This window comes from Chiloscyllium plagiosum, unplaced genomic scaffold, assembly GCF_037043375.1.
Source record: "Chiloscyllium plagiosum isolate Xiang-an unplaced genomic scaffold, Cpla_swu_hap1 HiC_scaffold_10, whole genome shotgun sequence".
In the NCBI taxonomy this organism is placed as follows: Eukaryota; Metazoa; Chordata; class Chondrichthyes; order Orectolobiformes; family Hemiscylliidae; genus Chiloscyllium; species Chiloscyllium plagiosum.
In genome coordinates, this window is record NW_028270148.1 from 38,504,488 (window position 1) to 38,531,677 (window position 27,190).

General features: G+C 38.1%; 1 protein-coding gene and 1 long non-coding RNA gene across 2 annotated transcripts in view; one reads left to right on the top strand and one right to left on the bottom strand.

The window, feature by feature from the left end:
- LOC122552758 (uncharacterized) lies at positions 1-26,697 on the top strand. The gene is made up of 3 exons (XR_006312480.2): positions 1-332; positions 23,370-23,512; positions 26,562-26,697. It is a non-coding gene; the product is annotated as an uncharacterized LOC122552758 (long non-coding RNA).
- Positions 1-27,190, bottom strand: part of plekhh2 (pleckstrin homology domain containing, family H (with MyTH4 domain) member 2) — a 118,655-nt gene that overhangs the window by 23,605 nt on the left and 67,860 nt on the right. The window contains exons 11-21 of the mRNA XM_043695674.2: positions 26,618-26,768; positions 22,167-22,306; positions 20,722-20,832; positions 18,628-18,714; positions 15,366-15,524; positions 14,358-14,438; positions 11,209-11,388; positions 10,368-10,476; positions 7,464-7,576; positions 5,640-5,819; positions 228-325 (exon numbers count right to left, since the gene is read on the bottom strand). Coding sequence (XP_043551609.2) covers positions 228-325; positions 5,640-5,819; positions 7,464-7,576; positions 10,368-10,476; positions 11,209-11,388; positions 14,358-14,438; positions 15,366-15,524; positions 18,628-18,714; positions 20,722-20,832; positions 22,167-22,306; positions 26,618-26,768 — 1,409 coding nt within the window. The remainder of the gene's footprint in view (positions 1-227; positions 326-5,639; positions 5,820-7,463; positions 7,577-10,367; positions 10,477-11,208; positions 11,389-14,357; positions 14,439-15,365; positions 15,525-18,627; positions 18,715-20,721; positions 20,833-22,166; positions 22,307-26,617; positions 26,769-27,190) is intronic.

A 27,190-nucleotide genomic window follows, 5' to 3' on the forward strand; every position in this document is an offset into this window, starting at 1 on the left:
AGCATATGCAGTTCTATGTTTTGTTCTCTAGCATTTTGTGTGTGTGAATGCATTTTCATAATGCTAGCAGGGGAGCAGCACAGCTCAAACAATAACTTTTGGATCTGTACATTTAAGCTTGCATCTGTCATTGTCTCACATTGCAATTGATATAAAAGTGCCTTTTACCGTACCACCATTACTTGTACTGAAATATTGACCATTTTATTTTATAACTTCTTACATACCTAGGTTCTGCATTTTGCTGCAGGTGATGTTTGAGCAACCAAAGGAAAGGATGCTGAGGAAGGAAAAGACCAACACACAGAGCCAAGAACTGCAATCCCTAAAAGGTATAAAAGTTAATTTTAAGAGATATTTTTGGGAAAAAATATTAAAAACTATTCAAACCATTTCTCTGATTAGACCTACTGGACATGGAATTGGTAAAATGATCACAAGACCAGAAAATATTGGAGCAGAATTAAGCCATTCAACCTTAGAACTTGCTCTGACATTTGATCATGGCTGATATGTTTCTCAACCCCATTCTACAGCCTTCATCCCATAAACTGTTCGCCTTACTAATCAAGAACATATTTATCTCTGTCTTAAATATACTCAATCACTTGGCCTCCACAGCCTTCTGTGCCAATGAGTTCCATAGATTCACTACCCTCTGGCTGATGAAATTCCTCAGAAGCACTCAGTCTTTAGTAAAGTTGTTCCATTTTTTCCACAAAATTACTACACATTTGGAACTTCCGTTGTTTGGTATTTGCGACTTAATGTTAAGTGAAATATTGAAATTAAGATCGAATCAATTGACTTTGCTTTCATTTAATCTTTCGTGCTAATAAATTTGATTCAGTGTTCTCATCAAGCAGCATCCTCTTGAGATTTAAATCACTGAGAATAGTGTAGAGACTTTAGATACATCACCTTGGTTAGATTTGAACTCAAGTTATAGACACAAAATAACAAGATGATAATCCAATGCACCACCCAGTCTTTGTGCATTACATAATAACTGGGAACAGGAGTAGGCCATCTCACCCTTACAGTCCGCTCCGCCATTCAATATGATCATGGCTGATCTTCTCATGGCCTCAGCTTCACTTACCTGCCCTCTCTCCACAACCCTAAATTCTTTTACTGTTCAAAAAAGTGTCTACCTTAGCTTTAAAAACATTACTGAGGAAGCCTTAACTACTTCACTGGGCAGGGAATTCCATAGATACACAACCTTTTGCATGAAGAAGTTCCGTCTCAATTCAGTCCTAAATCTGCGCCCCCTAATTTTGAAGCTATGCCCTCTTGTCCTAGTTTCACCTGCCAGTGGAAACATCTTCTCTCCTATCTTATATATTCCCTTCATAATTTTACATGTTTCTATAAGATCTCCCCTCATTCTCCTAAATTCCAATGAAAATAATCCCAGTCTACACAGTCTCTCCTCAGAAGCCAACCCCCTCAACTCCGGAATCAACCTATTGAATCTCCTCTGTACCCCTCTAGTGCCAGTACATCCTTTCTCAAGTAATGAGACCAAATCTGCAAGCAGTACTCCAGGTGTGGCCTCACCAGCACCCTGTACAGTTGCAGCATAACCTCCCTATTTTAAAACCCAACCCCTTTAGCAATGAAGGACAAAATTACATTTGCCTTTGTAATCACTTATGTGATTCATGCACAAGGGCACACAGGTCCCTCTGCACAGCAGCATGCTGTAATTTTTTTTTACCATTCAAGTCAGTCCTTTTCTCTGTTATTACTACCAAAATGGATGACTTCACATTTATGAATATTGTACTACATCTGCCAGACCCACTCACTTAAAGTAACAATGTCCCTCTGCACACTTTGCCCTACCACTCATCTTATGTGTCATCTGCAAACACTACACATGGTCCCCAACTCCAAATCATCTTTGTATAATTGTGAATAATTGCGTTCCTAGCACTGATCCTTGAGGCACACCACTAGCCAACCAGAAAAACACTAATTTATTCCCCCGTTTGCTTCCTGTTAGTTAACAAATTCTCTATCCATGCTAATATATTACCTGTAATGCCATGCATCTTTATCTTATGCAGCAGCCTTTTGTGTGACACCTTGTCGAATGATTTTTGGAAACCTAGATACACCACATCCACTGGATCCCCGATGTCCACCTTGCTCATAATGTCTTTATAGAATTCCAGTGTTTTTAAACAGTGGCGTCACACTTGCTGTTTTCCAATCTGCTAGAACTGCTCCAGAGTCCAGCAAATTTTGGAAAATTTCCACAAGTGAATTTGCCATTTCCCCTGACATCTCTTTTTGTACCCTGGGATGCATTTCATCAGGGGTGGGAGACTTGTCTACCTTTAGCTCCATTAGCTTGTCACATACTACCTCTTTCACGACAACGATTGTTTCTAGGTCCTCAACTATCTTCGTCTCCATGTCAGTATCTGGCATGTTATTCATGTCCTCCACTGTGACGACCGACACAAAATACCTGTTCAATGTATCAGCCATTTCCTCATATCCCATTACTAAATCGCCCTTCTCATCCTGTAAAGGGCCAATGTTTACCTTAGCCACTCTTTCTCGGTTCATATATTTATAGAAACTTTTGCTATCTGTTATATTATTTAAAGTAAATAAGTTGCATTTTATGTATGAATTAGTGTGCATTTCTCAAGAAAGGGAGGCGAGAGAGGAGGGGTTGGCATTTTTGATAAGGGATAGCATCACAGCTTTACTGAGGAGGGCATTCCTGGAAATACATCCAGGGACGTTAATTGGGTGGAACTGAGAAATAAGGAAGGGATGATCACCTCATTGGGATTGTATTATAGACCCCATAATAGTCAGAGGGAAATTGAGAAACAAATTTGTAAGGCGATTTCAGTAATCTGTAAAAATCATAGAGTGATTATGGTCAGGGATTTTAACTTTCCAGACATAGATCGGGACTGACATAGTGTTTATAGATGGGGAAGAATTTGTTAAGAGTGTACAAGAAAGTTTTCTGATTCAGTATGTGGATGTACCTACTAGAGAAGGTGCAGAACTTGACCTAATAAGGCAGGGCAGGTGTCTGAGGTGTCTGGAGCACTTTGGGGCCAGCGACCATAATTCTATTAATTTAAAAATAGTGATGGTAAAGGATAGACCAGATCTAAAAGTTGAAGTTCTAAATTGGAGAAAGGTCAATTTTGACAGTATTAGGCAAGAATATTCAAAAGCTGATTGGGTGCAGATGTTCTCAGGTAAAGGAAAGGCTGGAAAATGGGAATCTTCAGAAATGGTATAACGAGAATCCAGAGAACAGTATATTCCTGTTGGGTGAAAGGAAAGGCTGGGAGGTGTAGGGAATGCTGGATGACTAGAGAATTTGATGGTTTGGTTAAGAAAAAGAAGGAAGTATAGACAGGAGAGATAGAGTGAATTTTCGAATACTATAAAGGCAGTAGGAGTATATTTAAGAGGGGAATCAGGAGGGCAAAAAGGGGACATGGAGATACCTTTGGCAAATAGGGTTAAGGAGAATCCAAAGGGTTTTTACAAATACATTAAGGACAAAAGAGTTAACTACGGAGCAAATAGGGCCCCTCAAAAATGAGCTAGGCAGCCTTTGTGTGGAGCCACAGGAGATGGGGGAAGATACTAAACGAGTATTTTGCATCAGTTTTTACTGTGGAGAAGGACATGGAAGATATAGAATGTGGAGAAATAGATGGTGACATCTTGAAAAATGTCCACATTACAGAGGTGGTGGTGCTGGGATGTCTTGAAACGCTGAAAGATGGATAAATTCCCAGGACCTGATCAGGACCTGATTTGGATATCAACGTGGGAGCTATAGTTAGTAAATTTGTAGATGACACCAAAACTGGAGATGTAGTGGACATTGAAGAAGATTACCTCAGATTACAAAGGGATCTTGATCAGATGGGCCAAAGGGCTGAGGAGTGGTTGATGGAGTTTAATTAAGATAAATGCAAGGTGCTGCATTTTAGGAAAGCAAATCTTAGGAGGACTTATACACTTAATGGTAAGGTCCTAGGGAGTGTTGCTGAACAAAGAAATCTTGAAGTGCAGGTTTATAGCTCCTTGAAAGTAAAGTCACAGGTAGATAGAATAGTGAAGAAGGCGTTTGGTATGCTTTCCTTTACTGGTCAGAATATTGAGTATAGGAGTTGGGAGGTCATGTTGCAGCTGTACAGGACATTGATTAGGCCACTTTTGGAATATTACGTGCAATTCTGGTCTCCTTCTTATCCAAAAGATGTTGTGAAACTTGAAAGGGTTCAGAAAAGACTTACAAGGATGTTGCCAGGGTTGGAGGATTTGAGCTATACGGAGAGGCTGAATAGGCTGGGTCTGTTTTCCATGGAGCATCAAAAGCTGAGGGGTGACCTCATAGAAGTTTATAAGATCATGAGGGGCATGGATAACATAAATAGACAAGGTCTTTTCCCTGGAGTGGGGAAGTCTAGAACTAGAGGGCATAGGTTTAGGGTGAGTGGGAAAAGATAGGGCGGGTAGCTCAGTGGTTAGCACTGCTGCCTCACAGCACCAGGGACCCAAGTTCAATTCCCACCTCGGGCAACTGTCTGTGTGGAGTTTGCACATTCTCCCCATGTCTGCGTGGGTTTCCTCCAGGTGCTCTGGTTTCCTCCCACAGTCCAAAGATGTGCAGGTTAGGTGAATTGGCCATGCTAAACTGTCCATAGTGTTAGGTGTAGGGGAATCAGTCTGGGTGGGTTGCTCTTTGGAGGGTCGGTGTGGATGTTTTGGGCCAAAGGGCCTATTTCCACACTGTTGGGAATCTAATCTAGTATAAAAGGGACCCAAGGGGCAATTTTTTCACGCAGAGGGTGGTGCGTGTATGGAATGAGCTAGAGGAAGTGATGGAGACTAGTACAATTGCAACATATAAAAGACACCTGGATGAGTATATGAATAGGAAGGGTTTGGAGAGATATGGCCAGGTGCTGGCAAATGGGACTAGATTAGGTTGGGATATCTGGTTGGCATGGACGAGTTCGACTGAAGGGTCTGTTTCCATGCTGTACATCTCTATGACTCTATGACTTAAAGAATATATCAATATTTCATTGCTCCACAAATTGCTCACATCATTAATTGTATTTTTTAAAATTTGTAGAAATCAACAATTAATCTACCTAGTAGAAATCTTTACAATTAGAAACATTTGAACCATCCTTCCAACCTGTCATTTCAGTTTCCTGTTAGATTTCACTTCAGGATGTCTCCAAAATCCCAGTAATTAACCAGGTGATAAATATTTAAAGTTCAAGGTCCTTCCATTTAAAGGAAATAATATTCAAACTATGGTGGAAGATAAGATAGCAGTTAAGTATGGGAACAACAGGAATATAACATTTTGATGTTTGCTGAAACACTTTTCTTAATTTTCATTAAAAATCCAACCTTGCTCTCGTAATTATTTATTTGTTTCACAAGATGTGCACTTCTGTGAAGCACTACCAACCAGATATAATGAGAAACTGAGCTTTGAATGTAGGAATAAATCATAACTGACAATCCTGAGTAGCTCAGAATTCTCATCTAAGCAGCACATTTGTTTATTTACTAACAAACAATGCAAATTTTATTTTGAAAATTCTTCACATATACAATACCTGTATACATGCAGATTGGTTCTGGGTTTGTCGCTTTCTTGTTTGCTTGATTATTTGACAGTAGATTTCATTTTGCAACTCTTTATGTGTGAGACACACTTGTAAAACACTCTGAGCCAGTGATACATGATAATCAATTGCAGGGGCATCAATAGTAACATTGATGAATAACTGAGAAGTCTGTAGAATAAAACAAATATTTCATTTTATGACGATAGTTAACTACTTTATGCTATTGGTGATAAAAAATAGGAATCTCTTCTTTCTGAAGATTATAGTCTCTGGTTAGTCTGAAATCAAACTCGTGTTGGATGCAGGTCATCAGCAAAAGAACTGCCCACAAATTGGCACTAAATTATCTTGGGAACCACAAGATCAGCTGGTGTGAGATGTGGCAAAATATACCTTGACATAGTATGAAAATGCTTCCTATATTTTGTAAGACAAAGAACATCGAACCACATTATTGAATTCTGAGGAAATGTGGAGGGACCATTTTGAATTTTGGGTGAGGTCACATGAGTAATTGGAAGTTTAAAAACTTACACTTCAGCAAAGCTACATATATTTTGATAGTCATGGGATCACAGTTTGGTAGAACTATCTAATTATTGACCCGAAGAATTGATAGATGGTACTGATTTATTCACTTTGGACACATAATTCAAAGAACTATTAACAAGCCATCAAGAAATACTTTTTCACAAAAAGGATAGTGAAAATGGGACTCCCACCTCTCTTTGCCCTCACAAATATAATTTAATATAAATGTTCAAAGTTTCAATATCCAAGTTTTTGCAGGGTCAGTGATGATTCTTTGCTTCAGATGTAATCCCAACAATTATGTTACACTTGACAACCACCTGATGAAGGAGCAGCGCTCGAAAGCAAATGCTTCCAAATAAACCTGTTGGACTATAACCTAGTGTTGTGTGATTTTTAACATTAGGCCAAATGTCTTCTGCATTTAACAAAATATTGTCTTCAGTAGCATTTATGACAGTAAGTACTTTCATAATACCTCTCCCAATGCAAAAATTGAGTTCCAATTCATCAGTTCATTTATATTTCCCCAGTGCTGTATCAGAAAATATATTCATGACAATTGGGTGAAAGCATGCCAAAAGAGAAGTTTAATATTTGTTCAGTGGTACATAACCAAACACAATGCAAATTTTAACATCAGATTCTATAAATCACAATGAAATTCAAAATATTACTATTGCATTTTATGTTACCATCAACCAACATGAAAATATTAGCCTGGTGAATATTGCAAAAACATTGCAACCCAATCCACTAAATATATTCAATATATATCATCCCATACACTGGTGAAATACATTGGCCTATGATTGCCCTAGCAGTGAATCTAATCATGTGCGGCATGTCTTCTGTTTATTAGATCTTTCTTTAAAGAGAAAGTTTTTTAAATCACCATTAATTTCAGCATAAAGCAATGGACTCCACAGTTGTAATTATAATTTTCAGTTCCAGAGACATTGATAATCAGTAATTATTACTATCATTTTATTAAAAGAGTTATTAGACAGAAATGGATGAACATTCCGTGGTGAGTTCAGTTTGTTTCTATTACACAAGTACAGCAACTTGACACAAATAATGTATTTCAATGATGAATCTGACAGCGGGATGACGTTTTTGTGAAGCTACTAACTGATCCATGCATGTCAATTCTTGGATTTTTTGCCTTCAAGCATGTAACTACCTTAAGGTGAAGTTATTTTAGCACATGTAAAGCAAGTGCCTATAGTCTTGCCATTACTTTGGCAACAAATTGTAGTGCGTACTAATCAATGTTACCTTAAACAATTTGAGCGCTTCAGTCTGTAAAGCTGCAGATGGTAGTGTGGTAAGAGGAGACGCTATTCCATCTTTACTATAGCACAGAGTAGGGTGTGACCACAACTGGGAATCTGTCAAAGAGCAGAATCAGAGTAAAATAATTGAATAAATTGACTGTAAAAATTAATAAATTAAATAAAAAGTCATATTATTCATGTTTGAATCATTACAGTGTTAAATTTATGAGTTTAATAAGATTATTATATTTTGGTACTGTTGCTTTACGTTTAGGGTAAATGAAGAAGACTTTTTATTTATTCATTTATGGGATGAGGTCATTGCTGGCCAGGTCAGCATTTATTGCCCATCCCTAATTGTCCAGATGGCAGTTAAGCTTTAACCACATTGCTGTGGGTCTGGAGTAACACATAGGCCAGACGAGGTAAGGATGGCAGTTTCCTTCTCTAAAGGACATTAGTGAACCAGATGAGGTTTTCTGACAATTGACATGGATTCATGGTCATCATTAGACTCTTAATTCTAAATATTTATTGAATGCAAATTCCACCATCTGCAGAATTCGAACCTGACTCTCTGGGTTAACAGTCCAGCAACAAGAAGGCTTGACCTTCTTGCCATTCTGTCTGACATTAATTTAATTGGATTGACATTGATTTGATTATTATAGATCAAAGAGAGACTTAGATTGAGAAAGATAAGAGCTATTTGAATTTTTAAACAACTGCTGTCAGATAGAGAGAGTCATTGAGTGTACAGCACAGAAACAGACCCTTCGGTCCAACTCGTCCATGCCGACCAGATATCCTAATGCAATCTAATCCCATCTGCCAGCACCCAGCCAATTTCAGCAATCAACTAGAAGTAAAAATCTCATTTTAAAATTTATGGATCTCTAGGAAAAGCATAACAATTACTACAGTCATTTAAAATTGAGAAATTAAGTTAATTTAGTTCCACATCTGACTACAGGTTAACAACAATCAAGATGATGAATTAAGTAGTAAACATACAAGCCTAAGAATTTTCATTACTTGCCAGGACTCAACCCTGAGACTGCAGATAAGACTGTTTAATAAAACTAATTTAGTTTTTATAAATGTGACTGAATGATGCAGAGGCTAGACATTGGGATCTTGCTTAATTCGTCCGCATCAGCTGTGGCTCAGATAGTGGCATATTTGCTTCTAAATTAGATTCAAGTCCCAATCTAGGGCTTGGGCATAAAAAAAAATCAACATGACACTCCAGTGCAGTACTAATGCAGTACTTCACTGTTAGAGGTGCTGTCTTTCAGATGAGATGTTAAACCAAGGCTCCATTTATCAGAGTGCTTATTCTAATAGAACCCTTGGCACTATTTTGAAGAGGAACAGTAAGTTATCCCCACTGTCCCCATGATTTATTTCTCAACAGGAAATTAAATAAAATTATCTGGTCATTATCATCATGTTCCTTGTGGGACAAAATAGAAATTGCTGAAAAAAGTCAGCAGGTCTGGCAGCATTTGTGGAAAAAAACAGAGTCAATGATTGGGGTTCATATCTAGTAATAGCTAGATAAAGGTGTTATATATGGTGGAGAGAGGGGTGGTGGGCTGGGAGTTGAAGAAGTGAGAGGATAGGTACAGATGGAGTCCACAGGGAAAGAAAGACAGTTGGGGGACAAGGAGATGGATAATCAAGGAAGGAGAAAAGCTGACAATGGGGACAATTGGTAGGTGAAAAACGGTGGCTGTGATGAAAGCAACGCAGGTGGTAATAAGGGCTGGATAAAGTATATGGAAGAAGATGCTCAGACTCTAAAATTATTGAACTCAATATTAAGTCCTGAATGCTACAGAGTCCCTAAGTGGAAAATGAGATGGTGTTCTTCCAGTTTGCATTAAGCTTCAGTGGGGCACTCCAACAGGCCTAAGACAGAAATGTTGGCCAGGAAATACTCCTGCCACGTGCTAAAGCTGCAGGCAATTGGAAGCTCAGGGATATTATTGAGGTCATAATGTAGGCATTCTGCAAATCAGTCACAGTGTTTCGTGTCCCTGGTGTAGAGGAGACCACATTGTAAACTAGATTGAATGAAGTGCAAGTAAATCATTACTTCACCTCAAAGGTGTGTCTGGATCTTGCATAGTGAGGATGGAGGAAGTAAATGGACAGGTGTTACAGTTTCTGTGATTGCAAGGGAAGATATAGGTGATGCAGAGAGTAGAAGCGAAATGGACCAGGTGTCCCAGAGGGATCTGTAGAATGCTGACAAGGGAGGGGAGCACAATATGTTTCTGGTGGTGGCATCTTGCTGGAGGTGGTGGAAATGGCAGCTTATAATCCTTTGGGTGTGAATGCTGATGGGGTGGAAAGTGAGAACTGGGGGACCCTATCAATGTGTGGGAAGGAAGAGAAGAGATGAGGGCAGAAGTGCAGGAAAAGGGTCAGACATGCTTGAAGACTGTGAGGGCGAGGGCATTTCCGAGGTCTTCCTGCGGAAGGCAGCATCACAGAACATATACGGTGGAGATGGAGAATCTGGTAGAATGGAATGGAGTCTTTACAGGGAGAAGGATGTGAGGATGTACACTTAAATGCACTCACCTTCTGAATCTGACAAGTCATTGCAGGAATATAACTGCCACATTTCCTGAGGGTCCAGAGACAGAGCCGAAACAATTAATGATGAAAAGTTGAATGACTATGAGGTTCATAGCCTTGTTATCATATTTTGTTTACACATTAACTACTTTCATGGTTGGTTTCCCATCAACTCTTCCAGCCTTTATTAAAGATGAAGTGGATGGGTTTAGGCCAGGAATCCAATTTTAAGGGAGTTAAAACCCTCATCTGATTCCAGACACAACTGTTTATTTTGGTTAACATAACCTCCCTCTGTGCCTGAAATATTACTTACAGGTATCACTGTCTACATTAAACAGGTTGCCAACGAGTTGTTCAAATTCAGTTCCCACATTTACATTGGTGCTGCCTGCAGCTATAGTTAGTTGATACAACCAGGTATCCTATGAAGAAAACAAAATATATTAAAACACCAGTGCTTCATTCAAGCCCCAGTTGGATAACCAATTCTGTGATTTTCAAACTGGTCTGATTTTTAACCAAAGATCTACTGTGACTATACTCCAACACTTGATAACAACTGATGGAAAAATGATCACTGCTAATGAGTAAACAAACTACATATCACCTTCGCCATGTTCATTTTATTGAGGTATCAACTATGTCTTAGCAATATCATTATTGTCTTGGAGTGGGTCAGTCTTGGCTTCAGGTTCCCCTTCAGAGATGGGAACAGGAACTCGACTGGTAATTAATTACAATACTGAATGTGTGCTGCACTATTTTTGGCTGGAACTATAAACTGGAGTCCTGTCTGGTCTCTCAGAGTTTGGTTGAAAAGATTCCCTGAGACTATTCAATGAAGGGCAGGGCAATTCTCCTGGTTTTCCAGCTAACAATTACTCAAACGACAGCTGAAACAGATACTTAGAATTTTGTTTTCTCAAATCACTTTGTGGGATCTTGCTGTGCATAAATTGGCTTCCATGTCTACATTCACAAGAGGGAATTGGCTGTAAACCTGTTTGGGACTTCTCAACGTTGTAACCACACATCATAAATGCAAGTCCTGCATGAAGTCACTGTATAATACTGAAGAACATTAATTACAAATCTAAGTGTCCGTAGATTAATATAAAAGAGGTGGTATGCTTATTAAACAACTCTAAGTTTACCTTTTCATGTTTGGAGCCAATGAGGAGATAGGTAGGCCCCTGCTCTTTGGGATATATAGAAATTGTGTAATGTGTGGACAGAAGGCTACAACTGCTCGTCTCATAGTCTTCATCTGAGTCACACGATCGGTCTACTTCTTCGACTCTTGCTTCCACCAAGTTTATCTGACCTAATGGGAACTTGAAAATAATCAAAATGTGTAACAGATTGTGAATAAAGGCACTGTAGTACAGTGCATTACAAATATTTTTAAAACCACCTTTAATACAGAGAATAGACATGGGGCTGGCAAATTGATGGGATGAAAGACTGCTTCTCTCTTAGTAGTAAGGGTGTGTGTGAAATAAGATTGAAGGGGTATAGGCCCCAGGGGAAGTACTTGAGATTTCCTCAAAGGCTACTTCTTGGTTTGTAGGGGCTACCTATTGGTCTTCACTAATTCCTTCACTAGTCGATACAGTTACATTGTACCAATAACTTCTGTGTTTGTGTTGACATTTGGGAGATTTTTATTCACAGAAGCAGAACTGAAAGACTTCTCAATATTCTCACTAATCATAACCACTCTATTAAACTCAATGCCACAAACATGAGGAAATCGGAATTTACATTAACACAAAATAACAGGCAAGCATTAACAATGATTGCTTTTTGTCACCCAATAAAAAGCTGCAGACATGACAGACACAAAAAAGTCACAAAGCTCACCATTAAAATCTTTTGCCTCAATCAACTTCACTTAGCCAAATAAAACTGGCAAAGATACACTAAAATGAAGATTGACATGAGAGTTATTACAAATATCCTACCAGTCTGAATTCTGAAGGACATGTAATGGGATCATTGTAACTTCACCATTCAACCAACACTAACAATGCAACACAGCTACGGCAATTCAGCACAGCAACCACAAACATTTTGCCTCAGACAGAAATGGACCAGCAGAGTCAGGACTACCAGCATGTTTAGCTCTCAATATTGCGACTATCCTCCAGATCACAGGGGTACCCATACAAGCAGAAAAGGCCAAGAATGTTCACATTGTGACAGTCCAAGATTTACCACAGCTGTGAGCAGACAGGTCCAATGCCTTGGGACATTTCAAAAGCAATGTTTTCTTGCAATTCAGAGAAGATGCATTTCCACTGATTAACCTTCCCAGAAGATGCAGTTTCATGTCCAAAAAACACTTAAATATGACCTGGATTGCATGGAAAAAAATGGTATTATTTGCCATATGGATCATCACAAATAGGTGGAGTTAACAAGGACAGCAAAATCATAGTTTATCTAAATTAAACTGCTCTAAGCCTCCCCCTAAGAGGATGCCCATTCAAAATTTCAACACAGGAGGAAGTTCACAGGAGCCAAATTCTTCTCTAATCTGAACACTAAACATGGATATTGATCAGTACAGTTAGCCAAGGAAACTACTTACTTTTGGAACATCATTGGAAGATATTGCTTTTGGTTTATTTGTTGGTCAAGATCCAGCAACATGTGCATGGAATCACAAAACACATCTGGGGCAAGTGAATTGCTGATGACACATTCAAACATATAATTATAAGCAACAGTTGGCCACTCAGCCTTCTGAACAAGTTCTGTTATTGAATAAAATCATTGCTCATCTGGTCTTAACTTCAACTCCACCTTCTTGCCTATTCTGATAGCCTTTCATTTGGAGGAATTGTGTTGGCATCAGAGGTATGGCAAAATGGGGGGAAAAAAGCTGGTGATGGTTAAGGGATGGGTAAATTTCCCCAAGCAAGCACCTGGATCCAGGAGTTGGGTTGAAGGCACTTAACTTCTCAATCCACTACGTCCTTATTACAGTGAAGCTGATAGGTTCCATGAGGTTCAGGATACCCAGTCAATAGATAAACTTAAAAACAAAAACTGCAGACAATGAGGTAAATGGCAGTCCTTTAACTTCCAACCTGCCTTCTTGGAACAGATTGGCTTACCACCCAGATTCCACTTCAATTCAAGTTATAAATGGACAATCTGGCAGCAGTTGATCAAGCAGATTTTACAGACTTTACCTTCACCCTCAAGACCACCTCAAATTCAGTCCAATGTAATAGACCAGCTCAAGGTCTGGGAGATGGACATTCAGGGGAAAAGTAATGGGATTTGAGAGTGCAATTCTAAAGACAGCAAAAGGGGTGTGCTTATTGGAGTCTTTTAAGGGCAGGCCAGGTAGTAGCAAAACAGAATGGAAGAGCATTTGAGTTAGCTTTGTAAGGCTTAAAGATTGACCTTCATTCTGGAGGGCATACATTCCAGGAAACAGAATTCAATAACAAATAATGTAGGAGATATGGCCATGAATGCATGACTAGGGAAGATTACTCATATGGAGTGGTTCCAGGGACTGTTAATGAGAGTTTTGAAATGAAGTTGCTATGCCTTCAGTGCTTGTCAAAAGGGCATCTTTGATTTGTAAGAGAATCTGTAAACATATGATGAATGAAGTCCCAAAACACAAAACAGACTCAAGAGACATAAAAGGAAATGACAGAGCAAGGGAACAAATAAAAAAGATGCAGAAATAAAAGGAGACACGAGCAAAAGCAAAAAGAAAAAAAATCACTGAAAAAAATAAGACAAAAGGTAAATTGGGTTATGTTGTGAAGATGCTGAGTTTGTATCACATGACAAATTTATGACCTCAGCTGTTCAGGAAAAGCAGATGAAGAATTGAAATGAAAAAAGAGATTGTCTGGGCCGATTAAGAGTATGAAAATTACAACAGCCTCTTCCACATGCAACCTGTCAAAGAGTTTGTCAAATCTTTAGTCCTCAGTATGTTGAGCAAAACAGATTTCAAGGAGAAAGTGAGGACTGCAGATGCTGGAGATCAGAACTGAAAATGTGTTGCTGGAAAAGCGCAGCAGGTCAGGCAGCATCCAAAGAACAGGAGAATCGACGTTTCGGGCATAAGCCCTTCTTCAGGCTTCCTGAAGAAGGGCTTATGCCCGAAACGTCGATTCTCCTGTTCCTTGGATGCTGCCTGACCTGCTGCGCTTTTCCAGCAACACATTTTCAAAACAGATTTCAAGTCTGGAGAGTAAGCAGGTTGTCTATCAGTGAACAAAATATGGAGGTTGGAAAAGACATAATCACTTTAAAGGTGCTGTTTTACCTTATTTTCGTGATTACGGAAATAATAAAGAATTTTTCCAACAAGTGCACACCAGACTCTCTTGGAGTAACCATGCTTTACCTGCAAGGCAATTGTTAGATTCAGTTTAAGACACAATAGCCTGGTATCTGATTCTATGCATTGCATTAACAGCAAGAAATAAAAACAAAAAGCTCCTCCTAAACTTATATTTTCATCTTCTTTAATTGATTGGTGTGCCACTATTCAAGTGAGAAAATATGCAGCTAGGCTGTTATTTCAGAACAAATCACCAAAACAAACCGTAACTGGGCCTTGGCCAAGTTTTTGATATGTCTTTTATTCTGCTGTAGGTTGAATATTTTTGGTCTTAACTAAATAACTGGCAACATTCACTTGACATTTCAATGCTCAGGATTACCACAACCTAGAACAACATTTTTTGTCAAAAAATAAATATGACAAGGTTACTGTTTATGAATTAAATCAATAGCTAGGTTTTCTGTGACTTTAATTACTGTAACATTTACATTCAACACTATCTTAAATTATTGATGATTTAAACTATTGAATAATAAACCTCAGCACTGTATGACACCTTTGTAAGTGCTGTCCTTGAGACATCAACAGATCCTCTAAATTGAGATATCTTCATACCTAAACAATACCTTTTACAGTTTTCAGCAGTAACAAAACCTTCTGTTGTAAGTAATTTAAGGATCGATTTCTTTAGATTAATATTTTAAGCTCATCATAACTGAAACACATAGTTTTGAAAATGAATTGTCTCAATCAATACTGGATTAGTTAGTCACCTGTGCGTCTACATTTACAGCTACCTAAATACATGAGAATTAGATATTTAGGTAATATGGTAATATTTGTCCAAATCAAAAGTTTAGAACATAAGCTGTTTATCACAAACAACATACTTCGAATTAATACATTTCAGTTCCAAATTGGTGAATGCACATTCCTGTCATTCAAGTTGGCCATCAATTATTGTATATATAATTAAAGAATCAGTACCTTGGTTAGTAAACCTTCAATTGATGGCTTGACATCTGGCTGTGTGAAAAGAGGGCTAGCAGCTTGGACACGTAACACATTCTGCAAAACCCTAATCCATTCCTCAAGAATATTTGGAGAATCTGCAGTCAGGTAGTATGTTTTCTTTTCTGTAATGAGCTTGGATAGAAAATACAATAAACATGTCATTACACTGACACTGAATCTTTGCAATTGGGTAAATGATTGGACTGACGGTCAAATGAACACACTAACTTACAAAAGCATGCAAAAATAACAGTTGTAATCAAAATGGCCAGTCTTTTGGGGAATGTTTTACTCCTAAATACAAAAGCCAACTTGTTTTAAAACAAATATTGTGACGAATCCAGATGATGTAATTATTGGGTATGTCAGATCCCAGATTGAAACCTAGTTTGCTGGATGTCACTTTGTTTGGTCTGGTTTGAACAAAATGATCTCTCAGTCAAAAATAAGCACATAATTCTACAAATTTTGCACCATCAATACAACTATTTATTTATAATACAAATTTAAAGATTTTTAAACACACAGTATAATCCCATCAATTGCAAAACACTCCTTTATAAATTGAAAACAAAAACAACAGCTTTTGTACAGTACCCAAAACTACACCTTGTACCTTCAAACACCACTCCTACAGTACATGCGTCAGAGTCCCTGTCTTCAGCACTTTGACAAAGTTAACTATGATTTTAACTTATAGACCAGAACTGCTTCTTCCTGGAACTATTATACCTCTGAGTTTCAAGAAACCTTCTTAGGATTTTATCCCAACTTCTGGTCTGGGGCTATCACTAATTCTTTACTTTAAGAAAATCTAGTTTCACTACATCCTTCATTTCTCAGGAAAACTGGTCTATAGAAGTGTCTTCAAAGAACTGGTCAAAAGTCAAACTAATAAAGATTATCTCTCTAAGCTTTGAATGTTTTCCTACACTTAAAAATGTATTCCTTAACTTCTAAATTGAAGCCTGCTTATCTTGTTTGGTCATGAAACCCTGCAATGAACATAAAACCTCATTAGTTCTGAAGACAGGCCTCAAAAACGGTTTTAAAACAAATCACCACAGCCTACACAATTGTGAATTGACTGTTAACTTCAGACACACAAAATACCCATGTTACTATTTTAAGAACCCAAAAATACAAAGTTACAATAAATAATATTATATATATGTATGTAAAAGTCAAACACTCTGTCACATTTTTTTTTTACTCGAGGAGTTCATCATAGAATATTCCTGTAACTGGCACAATAACATTAGTTACTAAAAGGAAACATTTATAATAATCAATGTGTAGGTACAAATGATGGAATAATGAGAGGAATATAAGGGGAATACCATCATTCCACATTTCTCTTAGGTTTCTGATAGAAGAATAAATGAGGTAGGAAGTTGCCAATTAAAAAAAGATGTTTAATCTGTATACTATGATTAAGTCTATTTATTTTCCTGGTCTTCATCTATGTCTAACACAGAGCTATCTATTTGCTTAAATAAATGGAAATTCAGGGTTACTAGACGTTGAGTTGCATTCAGACAGTAATTCATCAGGATATTTCACTAAATCTTAGCAAGATTTTAAATACATTTTTCACTTAGTTTGCATTTTCCTATTGCTCATCCACTATTCACAAACTTTTCTGTCAATTACTGTGGTGCGCTTTTCTGTCCCACTATTGGAGCAGTTGAGGAAGACTAAGTTTACCCATGGAAAAACCTCATATATATTCCTGCTGCAGGTGGGAAACAATGAAGAAAGGGATGACAGACAGGAAAGGGGTCTTTGTACACTTCTACGTAACCTTCCCACTTAACCTTCCCATTGTATCTCTAAGCAGAGATCTCTAACCTTCAATTTACCAGATGAACTTATGTATAAATTTCCTTTTGTCAAATGAGCTTTGATTTAATATAATAAGCTGTTACAGAGTTGTGTCAAATACTTCAAGCTGAACTATATAACCAAACCTTGCCACAGGTATAGCAGTGTAAATTCTAGGATACCACTGAGGACAGCTATCCTCAGAGATATGGAATATACAACAGATATTTTACTTGTCTGAGCAATCAATCAATCTCATCTTCTTCCTTTCCATGAACTATCCAACAGTCCCAGCTGCACAAGTTCAAAGAGGAGAAAATTCTCTAAACTTGAATTTGTTACGGGCTACACACACATCTTCAAGTGCTCCATCACACAATATTGGTACCTCTGTCATTAGGAGAGACTGTATTCTCCAATGTACATCATTGGCCATGCAAGTAGATAGGGTGGTAAAGAAGGCGTATGGCATGCTTGCCTTTATTGGTCAGGGAATTGCATATAAGAGCAGGGATGTCATGTTGCAGCTTTATAAGACTTTGGTTAGGCCACATTTAGAGTATTGCATTCAATTCCGGTAGCTACATTACAGAAAGGATATGGAGGCTTTGGAGACAGTGCAGAAGAGATTTATCAGGATGCTGCCTGGATTAGAGGGTATGAGCTGTAAGGAGAGGCCAGAAAAATTCAGGTTGTTTTCTTTGGAGTAGCAGAGGCTGAGGGAAGACTTGAAAGAAGTCTATAAAATTATGAGATACATAGATACAGTCTACGGTCAGAATCCCAGAGTTGAAATGTTTAATACTAGAGGGCATGCATTTAAAGTGAGAGAGGGAAAGTTCAAAGGAGATGTGAGGGGCAAGTTTTTTTTACAGAGTGGGAGGAGTCTGGAACACCCTGCCGGGGTGGTGGTGGAGGCAGATACGATAGGGGCACTTAAGGGACTTTTAGATAAGCACATGAATATGTAAAGTATGGAGGGTTATGGACCAAGGGTAGGCAAATGGGATTAGTTTAATCTGGCGTCATGTTCAGCACAATATCATGGGCCAAAGGGATTGTTCCTGTGCTGTACAGTTCTATGTACATGTGCCTTTTTAGATTGTTGCAGGCTTGTAGCATGTTGGGAAGTTCTACTAGTACTAAACTATTATCAACCTAAACTTGAAAATCAAATATAGCATGATTTGCATTAATAAAAGCCGGAGATTCTAGGGGCACACCATTGAAGCTTGGAACCTCCAAAAACGTTTCTTTAAAAAATAGATTGTTTTCACTTCCCTGAAATACATAGAGTATAAGCACCTTCAAGCATGTAGTTGTCAGAGGATACTTGCAAATTCAATAACTTAATGTTGCAAAGTTGTTTGAAAGGAGCACTGTATTAGAGAAACGTGACTAAAAATACTACCTGAATTGTTTGTTTTCCGTCACACCTGACAATGTGATTTGAGACATTGAGCTCAATCTGACCTTGTGGTTTACGGATGACATCACTCTGAATTTAGAGATAAGAGAAATCAGATTTTAGTGTATGCAATATAGGCTCATTTTCAGGTGTTAATCTGGTTAGTCTGAAGATTATTAATATTTTCTAGATTGAAATACAGATCAGGCTGAATGGATGAAAGCTTTATTGAGTTTCCCACTCTTATCCTTTCTGCATGAAAATCCACATGACCTGATGGAGTCACTCAATTATTGCAAGCTAATAATTGCCTAAAGCAGAGTAGTGTGTGGTCGTTCCTGCCACAACTTCTATTGACTGGGTATGCATGATGGGCCAAGGGCTGAAGAAGAGAGGCATAGACTATTTTCTAAATGGGAAAAGGAAATCTGAAGCACAAAGGGATTTGGGGGTCAGAGTTCAGGATTCTCTTAAGGTTAACGTGCAGGTTCAGTTGGCAGTTAAGAAGGCAAATGCAATGTTAGCATTCATTTTGAAATGACTAGAAGACAAGACCAGGGATGTATGCCAGAGGCTGCATAAAGCTCTGGTCAGACTGCATTTGGAACATTGTGAGCAGTTTCGAGCCCCAAAGGGAAGGATGTGCTAGACTTGGAGGGGGGTGCAGAGGAGGTTTATATGAATGATCCGAGGGACAATGGGCATGTCATAGGAGGAGAGAATGAGGACTCTGGGTCTGTCCGCAATGGAGTTTAGAATCATAGAATCCTCAGTGTGAAAGCAGGCGATTCAGCCCATTGAGTCCGCACCAACCTTCTGAAACGCATCCCACCAGACACATCCCTACCCTATCCCTGTAACCCTGCATTTCCCAGAGCAAATTCATGTAGACTACACATCCATGGATACTGTGGGGCAATTTAGCATAGTCAATCTACCTAATATGCTCATCTTTGGAATGTGGGAGGAAACTGGAGCACCCTGAGGAAACCCACGCAGATAAGAGGAGAATGTACAAACTCCACACACACACTGTCACTCGAGGCTGGACTTGAACCCTGGTCCCTGGTGCTGTGAGGCAGTAGTGCTAACCATGAGCCACCCTACAGATGGGTGGGAAATGAAAAGGATGGGGCGGGCAGGGGAGTCTCATTGAAACTTACACAATACTGAGAGGCCTGGATAGAGTGGAGTGGAGATGTTTTCACTTGTAGGAGAGATTAGGACCCAATGGCACTGCCTCAGAGTGAAGGGATTACTCTTTACACCAGAGATGAGGCGGAATTTCTGCAACCAGACGGTGGTGAATTTGTGGAACTCATTGCTGCAGAAGGCAGTGGAGGCCAAGCTATTAAATGTATTCAAGCCAGAGATAGATAGATGCTGGATACGTAAGGGGATCAAGGGCTATGGAGAGAAGGCAGAAAAATGGGGTTGAGAAACATATCAGCCATGATTGAATGGTGGAGCAGACTCGATGGGCTGAATTCTGCTCCTAAATATTATGGTCTTATGGTTATAGAAGTAACACTGGTATATTCTGACCCAATCTCATACGAAATTAACCAGCATATTGTTCAGCACATCACTGCTAAAGAATAATTTGGATTCAGAATTTTTAAATCTGAAGATAATGCAGGTAAAGTGAATGATATCATAAGGGACAATATTCCATTATTTCAGCCATAAATCAAAAACATGTAGAAACATTTCTGAGACTTAGAAGAATCAGAGGTAATCTCAATGAATCATATAAGTTTCTTACAGGGTTTTACAGCACATCAGAAGGCCACTTGATGCATGGCATTCATACTGGCTACTCAGAAGATTGTAAATCTTTGGAAGTTTCCACTCGAGAGAGCTGTGGAATGTTGCTGATTACATTCAAGACAGAGATTAAAGTTTGCTCATTTACAACATCAAGACATATGGGAATAGGGCAGCAAGGGAAATTGGTACGTAAAATCAGCCACGATCATATGAAATGGCAGAACAGGGCTTGAGGGCCTAATGCTGACTCCTATTTGTAATGCTTTTACTGGTTAGCATTAAACTAGTTACTCTATAAATTTAAAACAGAGTAGTTATCTTACTTACTGGTGATTTGTAGTACAGCAATTCACCACCTTTAAGGACAAACCATCGCCGTTTCCATGTTTTCACTTTTCCTCCCATTTTTAACAAATATCCAGACTTTTCTAAAAGTTCCTGTACAATGGATCATTGTGCACATTATTTTTGCATTATTGGAAAAATGTTTTGTATTTTACTTTGTCACATTATAAATGGATATGGAGTGAAGCAAATTTTAGTTGGACATATTTTTCTATCCATTTGATGCATCTGTCTCAAAAAGAGAAACTACAAACTAATTGATGGTAATTGGGATCACTACTTGCACTTTGCAAAAAGATTTATTTAGTTTGAAGTGAGCATATTCTTCAGAGATGTTGATGACAATTTTAAGAGAATTTCTGCTCATCTTCAACAGGTCAATTTTGTATATTTGTGTGGATGTCAAATTTCCAATCAAGACCTTCAGGAGTTCATAAATTGTAGTAACAAAATTCAGATCAAAACTATAAAGTGAAGCACCAATGGATAATCTCCAAACATCTGCTTTCAGACAGAGAAAGAGGTCACACTATTCAAAATATGCATTTGAAGAAAATAACAGAACTCATTTTTAAGCACATCAGACAACATTCAAACTCAGCATTTCAATCCAGTCATTTTACTGGTGATTTGGAAAAGATGTATTCTTACATTAGGTAACATTAAATAAACAATACATGGTAAAACAACTTTCTAATTGAAATCAACTAACATTTTGAGCAGTAAGTATATAGAGTGGGACTCGAATCAAATAATAATGTTTTTCACTACCAGCAAGTACCAAGTCTTGTAGTTTGCACCACAGGGAATGAAAGATGGAATAGAAAGCATTGGAACTTGTGGTAATTCTAGTCATGCATCGTTTATGATGTTGACGTAAACAAACCCACCTCTGTAGTGTTTATGCTATTGACTTTGGCCACCTAAGCTGAATTTAATTTTGTTCCTGGACACCATGATGTGGAGGTGGTGGTGTTGGACTGGGTTGGACAAGATCAAAAATTACATGGCACCAAGTTATAGTCCAATCGGTTTATTTGAACACACTGGCTTTCGGAGTGCTGTTCCTTCATCAGGTATTAGTGCTCTGAAACCTAGTGTTTTCAAATAATGCCATTGGATTATAACCTAGTGAAGTGTGATTTTTAAAATCTTTTTCCTGGTCAGTGATCGAAAACATAAACTTTAAATGATGCTCATTGGATAATGATCAAGATTGAGGACTAATTGATTTCCTTATATCTAAGCCTGGAGTAATGGGATTAGGTGTAATACTCCCAATGTTTAAGGATTGTCTGTGATAAGATAAATAACTGAAGCACAGCTAGTGGATCAACCACAGAACTTTTGATCTCTGAATGATGATTGCTATGTTATTTTGATCTGCTAGTGAGCAGGATTCATACTTGACAAGAATAAATACTTACATTTTTGCCACTATCGATGGAATGGGAAGAACATGTTTTTGGAAGTTTCTGTTCTGGCTCAGAACATTCTGTGTCTGTACAGTATGCATCTGGTGGAATGGCGTAATCACTTTCTGAAGTCATAGAAGACATCGATACTCCTGCTCAAAATATTCATAGAATATGTGTATTAATATTCATACAAACTCCATACTTATAGAAAGCAATCTTCCACACAAAATGAAAAGATAGAATATCCCCCTCAAGGCTCAAAGGTTTGAGCTGATGAATTCCTCTTATTTACGTGCATTGAGATTGAATTTTGTTGTTCTCAACTGTTGGAACTTAAGATACATCCCTAGACTATGCAACACCTCGATGTTTTACTTCAGGTTTAGGAAATATGGGTTATTTTACTTTGCCCAAGAGGAAGTGCCCTTTTAGTTGTGTCTTAATTAAAATAAAATAATCTGAAGGCTTGTTGTAACATGAAAAGATAAAATCCTTTACTCTTTCACAGGCAGAGAGAATCCACATCCATAAAAATGGCCCTAGCGGCCAAAATCAGGAACTCCTTCCCATGAACCCAGCTCCTGCCATTTTTGCAGGAGTGCAGCAAAGGTGGGTCAGGGGGTGGGGTTGGTGGGTTAAAATGTGCATATCTGTGGTCCAGAGATAACTCCACACATTAAACTTTAGCTGTTTTGTCAGATTTTATTTTGACTGTCAGGATTTCTAAAAACATAACCGGTAGGAGAAAATATAAGCTCGTCAGAGTTCTGTGCAGAGGTACAGTATCATTTTGGAAAGGTGAGGTACTCTTTTGGCTATGCGGTCAGGATATCTCTGGGAGAAGTTCCTTTTACGATTGTTCAAAGTAGACGTGACCAAGTAAAAAGCGGATAAATCCTTTGGAACTGAAGTTCACTGGAATTGTAAAGGGGAGCTGTCAGTTGGAGCCATCAAGCTTTCAATGCTTTTAAATCACCTGCCTTTAAGAATTTGAAGCAATATCTGCATTATTAAAAATAATTCAGTGCTTTTTTTTCAGTCTGTCTGTGGGCATAAGTCTGTCGGTAAATATTCAGAAATCATGCTAGATGACTGATTTCATAACTTGTCACATTCACACTGGGTGCTGGTCAGTTCACAGGTTGATTAACAGCTATAATTAATTACAAAATTCTAAGATGAAAGTACAATAACGAATGTTTCTTTTTATAGGGATTAAAGAAAGTTAAATATGGTGATTTCTCAAAAGAAAAATCAATGAGAGAGCTTTTGAAAAAGTGCACTAGTCAATCAACACACAGAATTTGATCTATAATCTCAGCATGGGTCCTAAAGATTGCCGCTGGTGGATGCTGGTGAGTTGGCTTGAAGGATAGAAGGACAAAGTCATGGAGGTGGGGTTAGATATTGGAACTATGAAGAATTAGGGGTGAGTGTTGCCTTTGGTATTTTTTTTTCACACTAGTGCTGGCGCATGGAAGTCAGCCTTTTGTCAAATCCACCTCTCCATCTGGAACCCAGAATTCCTTCACAGGTTGTTGGTCACAATTCCCACAAAACCTTGATCCTCTGGAACCAAATTGCAAATTTCTGAAGTACTTTCTCCGAATTCCATTTGCAAAGCCAGAAACTGTCTTCACTCTCTGCTCCCAACCCAACAACAAAATTTAAGCCCAAGTTAAGAGTGCATCATGTCTAAGTTATGAAAACGGGGTTAGCAAGAGCTCTGCACATCTACAAACTTTATTGCTTTACATATTCAAGCACAACTGTATTCACACTGCGTTGCACTGCATGCTGATCTTGAGTAAAATATGCAATAGAATACATATGCCTTGTATTCCCACAATGAGAATGATTCTCTGATTATAGAGCTCTCCAAATTCAGGACTATTGACTATATTTAAGAGCGTTTGGAAATATTTTTAATCCCGTCAGTATTTTAATTTAAAACATACCCCTGCAAAAAAAAACAAAATTAAGACAGACAATTGTTGAGGAAATTATTTTTTAAAATTTCTATAGGAAGGATGTCTTCAGTGCATCCACAAGATAATGCAACTGTGCATCTCACAATATATTTCATAAACGGTGTTGTTTCCTTAGGCATTATTACCACATTCCCACTTCAAATTGAACTCTGTTTAGTGATTTCTACAACAATGTAGGGCAAAGGATACTATTTGTCTCCACAATCCTGTTCAACTGATCAGATTCAGCATTTCTAACCTATTATTCAACTCCACCATCCTAAATTTGATTAATATATTTGAGTGCCGTACCTACTAAACATCTGTTGATTTCAATCTTTTGGTTTTCAATTGGTGTAACATCAACAGCTTTGTTACTCAGAAATCTAGTTTTGAACGATTTTTTGTGTTGAGAGGTGCTCCCTAATTTTTCCCCTAAAGAGCTCACATTCTAATTTAAGGACTGTGCCTTTTGTTCTGGATTGCCAGCGGAGGAAATAGTTATCTGTATCTGCCCTTTTCAAATCTTTTTTCAATATCTTGACTAGATCACTTCTCAATCTTTCAACACTCAAGCTAATGTGATTCAACTTTAAAATATTCATCCTCGAAGCTTATTCCTTTAAATACGGAGATTATTCTGAAGAATCAGCAGACTATCCAATTCACTTTCATATAATATTGGTGTATAAGCATAGTGCTTGTGTCCCAGAGTTTTCTTCTGCGCAAGTGAATAGTATTTCTAACTTACCATCTCTGACATTCCAAAGGTTATTAAATAGCATCTGTTTATATTGAACTCTTGACATATTGAATATCTTGATGCAATGAACTGTTCACATTCCCCAGATCCATAAGACCATAAGAGATAGGAGCAGAAATTAGGCCATTCAGCCCATCTCTGCCATTCAATCATGGCTAATAAGTTTCTCAATTCCATTCTCCTGCTTTCTCCCTGTAACTCTTGATCCCCTTGACAATCAGGAGTCTAACTAGCTTTGTCTTAAATGTACTCAATGACTTGGCCTCCACAGCCTTCTGTGGCAATCACTCTCTAACTGAAGAAGATTCACCTTATCTCCATTCTAAAGGGTCTTCCCTTTAAGGCTGTGCTCTCAGATCTTAGTCTCTCCTATCAATGGAACCATCTTTCTAATATCTACTCTGTCCAGACCATTCAGTATTCCATATGTTTCAGTTAGATTCCCCCCTCATCCTTCTAAATTACTTTGAATATAAACCCAGAGTCCTCAAACATTCCTCATATGTTAAGTTTTTCATTCCTGGGACCATTCTTGTGAACCTCCTTTGAACATGCTCCAGGGCCAGTACATCCTTCCTGAGGTATGGGGCCCAAAATTGCTCACAATACTCTAGATGTGGTCTAACCAAAGCTTTATAAAGTCTCAGAAGTACATCCCTGCATTTAAATTCTCGTCATCTCAAATAAATGCCAACATTGCATTTAGCTTCCCAACTACCGACTCAACCTGCAAGTTCACCTTAAGAGAATCCTGGACTAGAACTCCCAAGCTCCTTTGCACTTCAGATTTCTGAATTTTCTCCCATTTAGAAAATAATCCATGCTTCTATTCCTCCGGCCAAAATGCATGGCATCACAATTTCCCACATTGCATTTCATCTGCCATTTCTTTGCCCACTCTGCTAACTGGTCTAAATCTATCTCTAGCCTCTCTGCCTCCTCAGTACTACCAGACCTGGGATTTAATTTTATTTACTTATATTTTGACACTGCCATTTAGATACACTCATTTGCAGATAAACAGCTCTGTTCTCCTGCAATATCCAGCAACATATCCTGTTGTCCCCACATTGCTACATGGGTATTGGTAGTGTTCCTGATTTGGCTGGTATAAATGTTGTGAAGATTCTCTGTGATGGTCTATCACTAGCTTTTCTCCAAGTTTCAGATATTGAGTGTGAACTAATGACATCCAGCACTATTTATATGGGCCCAACAGCATAGGAAATATCTAGTTTCAGCAATGTTCCTCTACTGTAGAATTTGACAGGAGAATAGTTTTGGATTTGTACTAGACAAGCCAGATAGGCTTGGGAACATAGCAAGGCATGTGTTGCAGTCATCATAATGGAAAACAGGATAGAAACCCCAAGAGAATGGGCCAGGATAACATAATTCCTGATACTCGTAAGTTATTCTCTTGTTCCCTTGTATTTCATTGCATTAAGTTGTCATTGTTTCTATTTCATGGTGCTTATTTGAAATAAGTCATGTGATACTATGTAAAAATGGAGCACGTGGAGACAATGCTATTATAAATATTTTATTACTAACCCGCTTAAAGGGTATTAACATCAGAACATAGGTTAGCAATTAATTAATTAACAGTGAAGAAATTAATTAATCTTGGAAACTCTTATTAATGTCTTATTTTATCATTTGCTTACACAGATTCCCATTTTCTCATTTATCTGTGTTGCAATATACAAATCCAAAGGGAATCTCACCTCGTTTCATGGCCCGTGGACTGCTTGGACTACTGCCTTTGCGAGAGTCTGATCCTGTCAATGAAGTCCTGGAACTTCCTCTCGAGCTGTCACTTTCTTCAGTTTCGGAAAGCTCATCTGAGAAAGGGCTTGTACTAATCTGAGCTGCTTTCTTAAAGATTAAGCAAGATCTGCAAGTTAGCTTTCTATTTCATTGTGTATTATGTTAGAATACATGGAACAGAACTTCTCCCTTCTTGGGATAATAGATTAGCAACTTAATATACATCTATGAATCTATTACAGAGTCAGTTAACAATGGAAGAAAATGCCAATCATTGATCAAAAAACATCCATATCAATGGGATATATTTGAGTTAGTGGGTGAAATACTTCTTCTGATCAGATGTTTTTGGAGATATTTCTAAGGGAAAGGGAAAGGTTTATGACTGGATTAAATTACAGACCATAAGTTTAATATTTTAAATGTTACTACAGACATAAACAAAGGCAATACAACCCAGCAATCTTTAAAGGGGATCATTTACTCAAACCTAGAACTTAGTGATACCTTGCAGCCAACAGTGGAAGTCA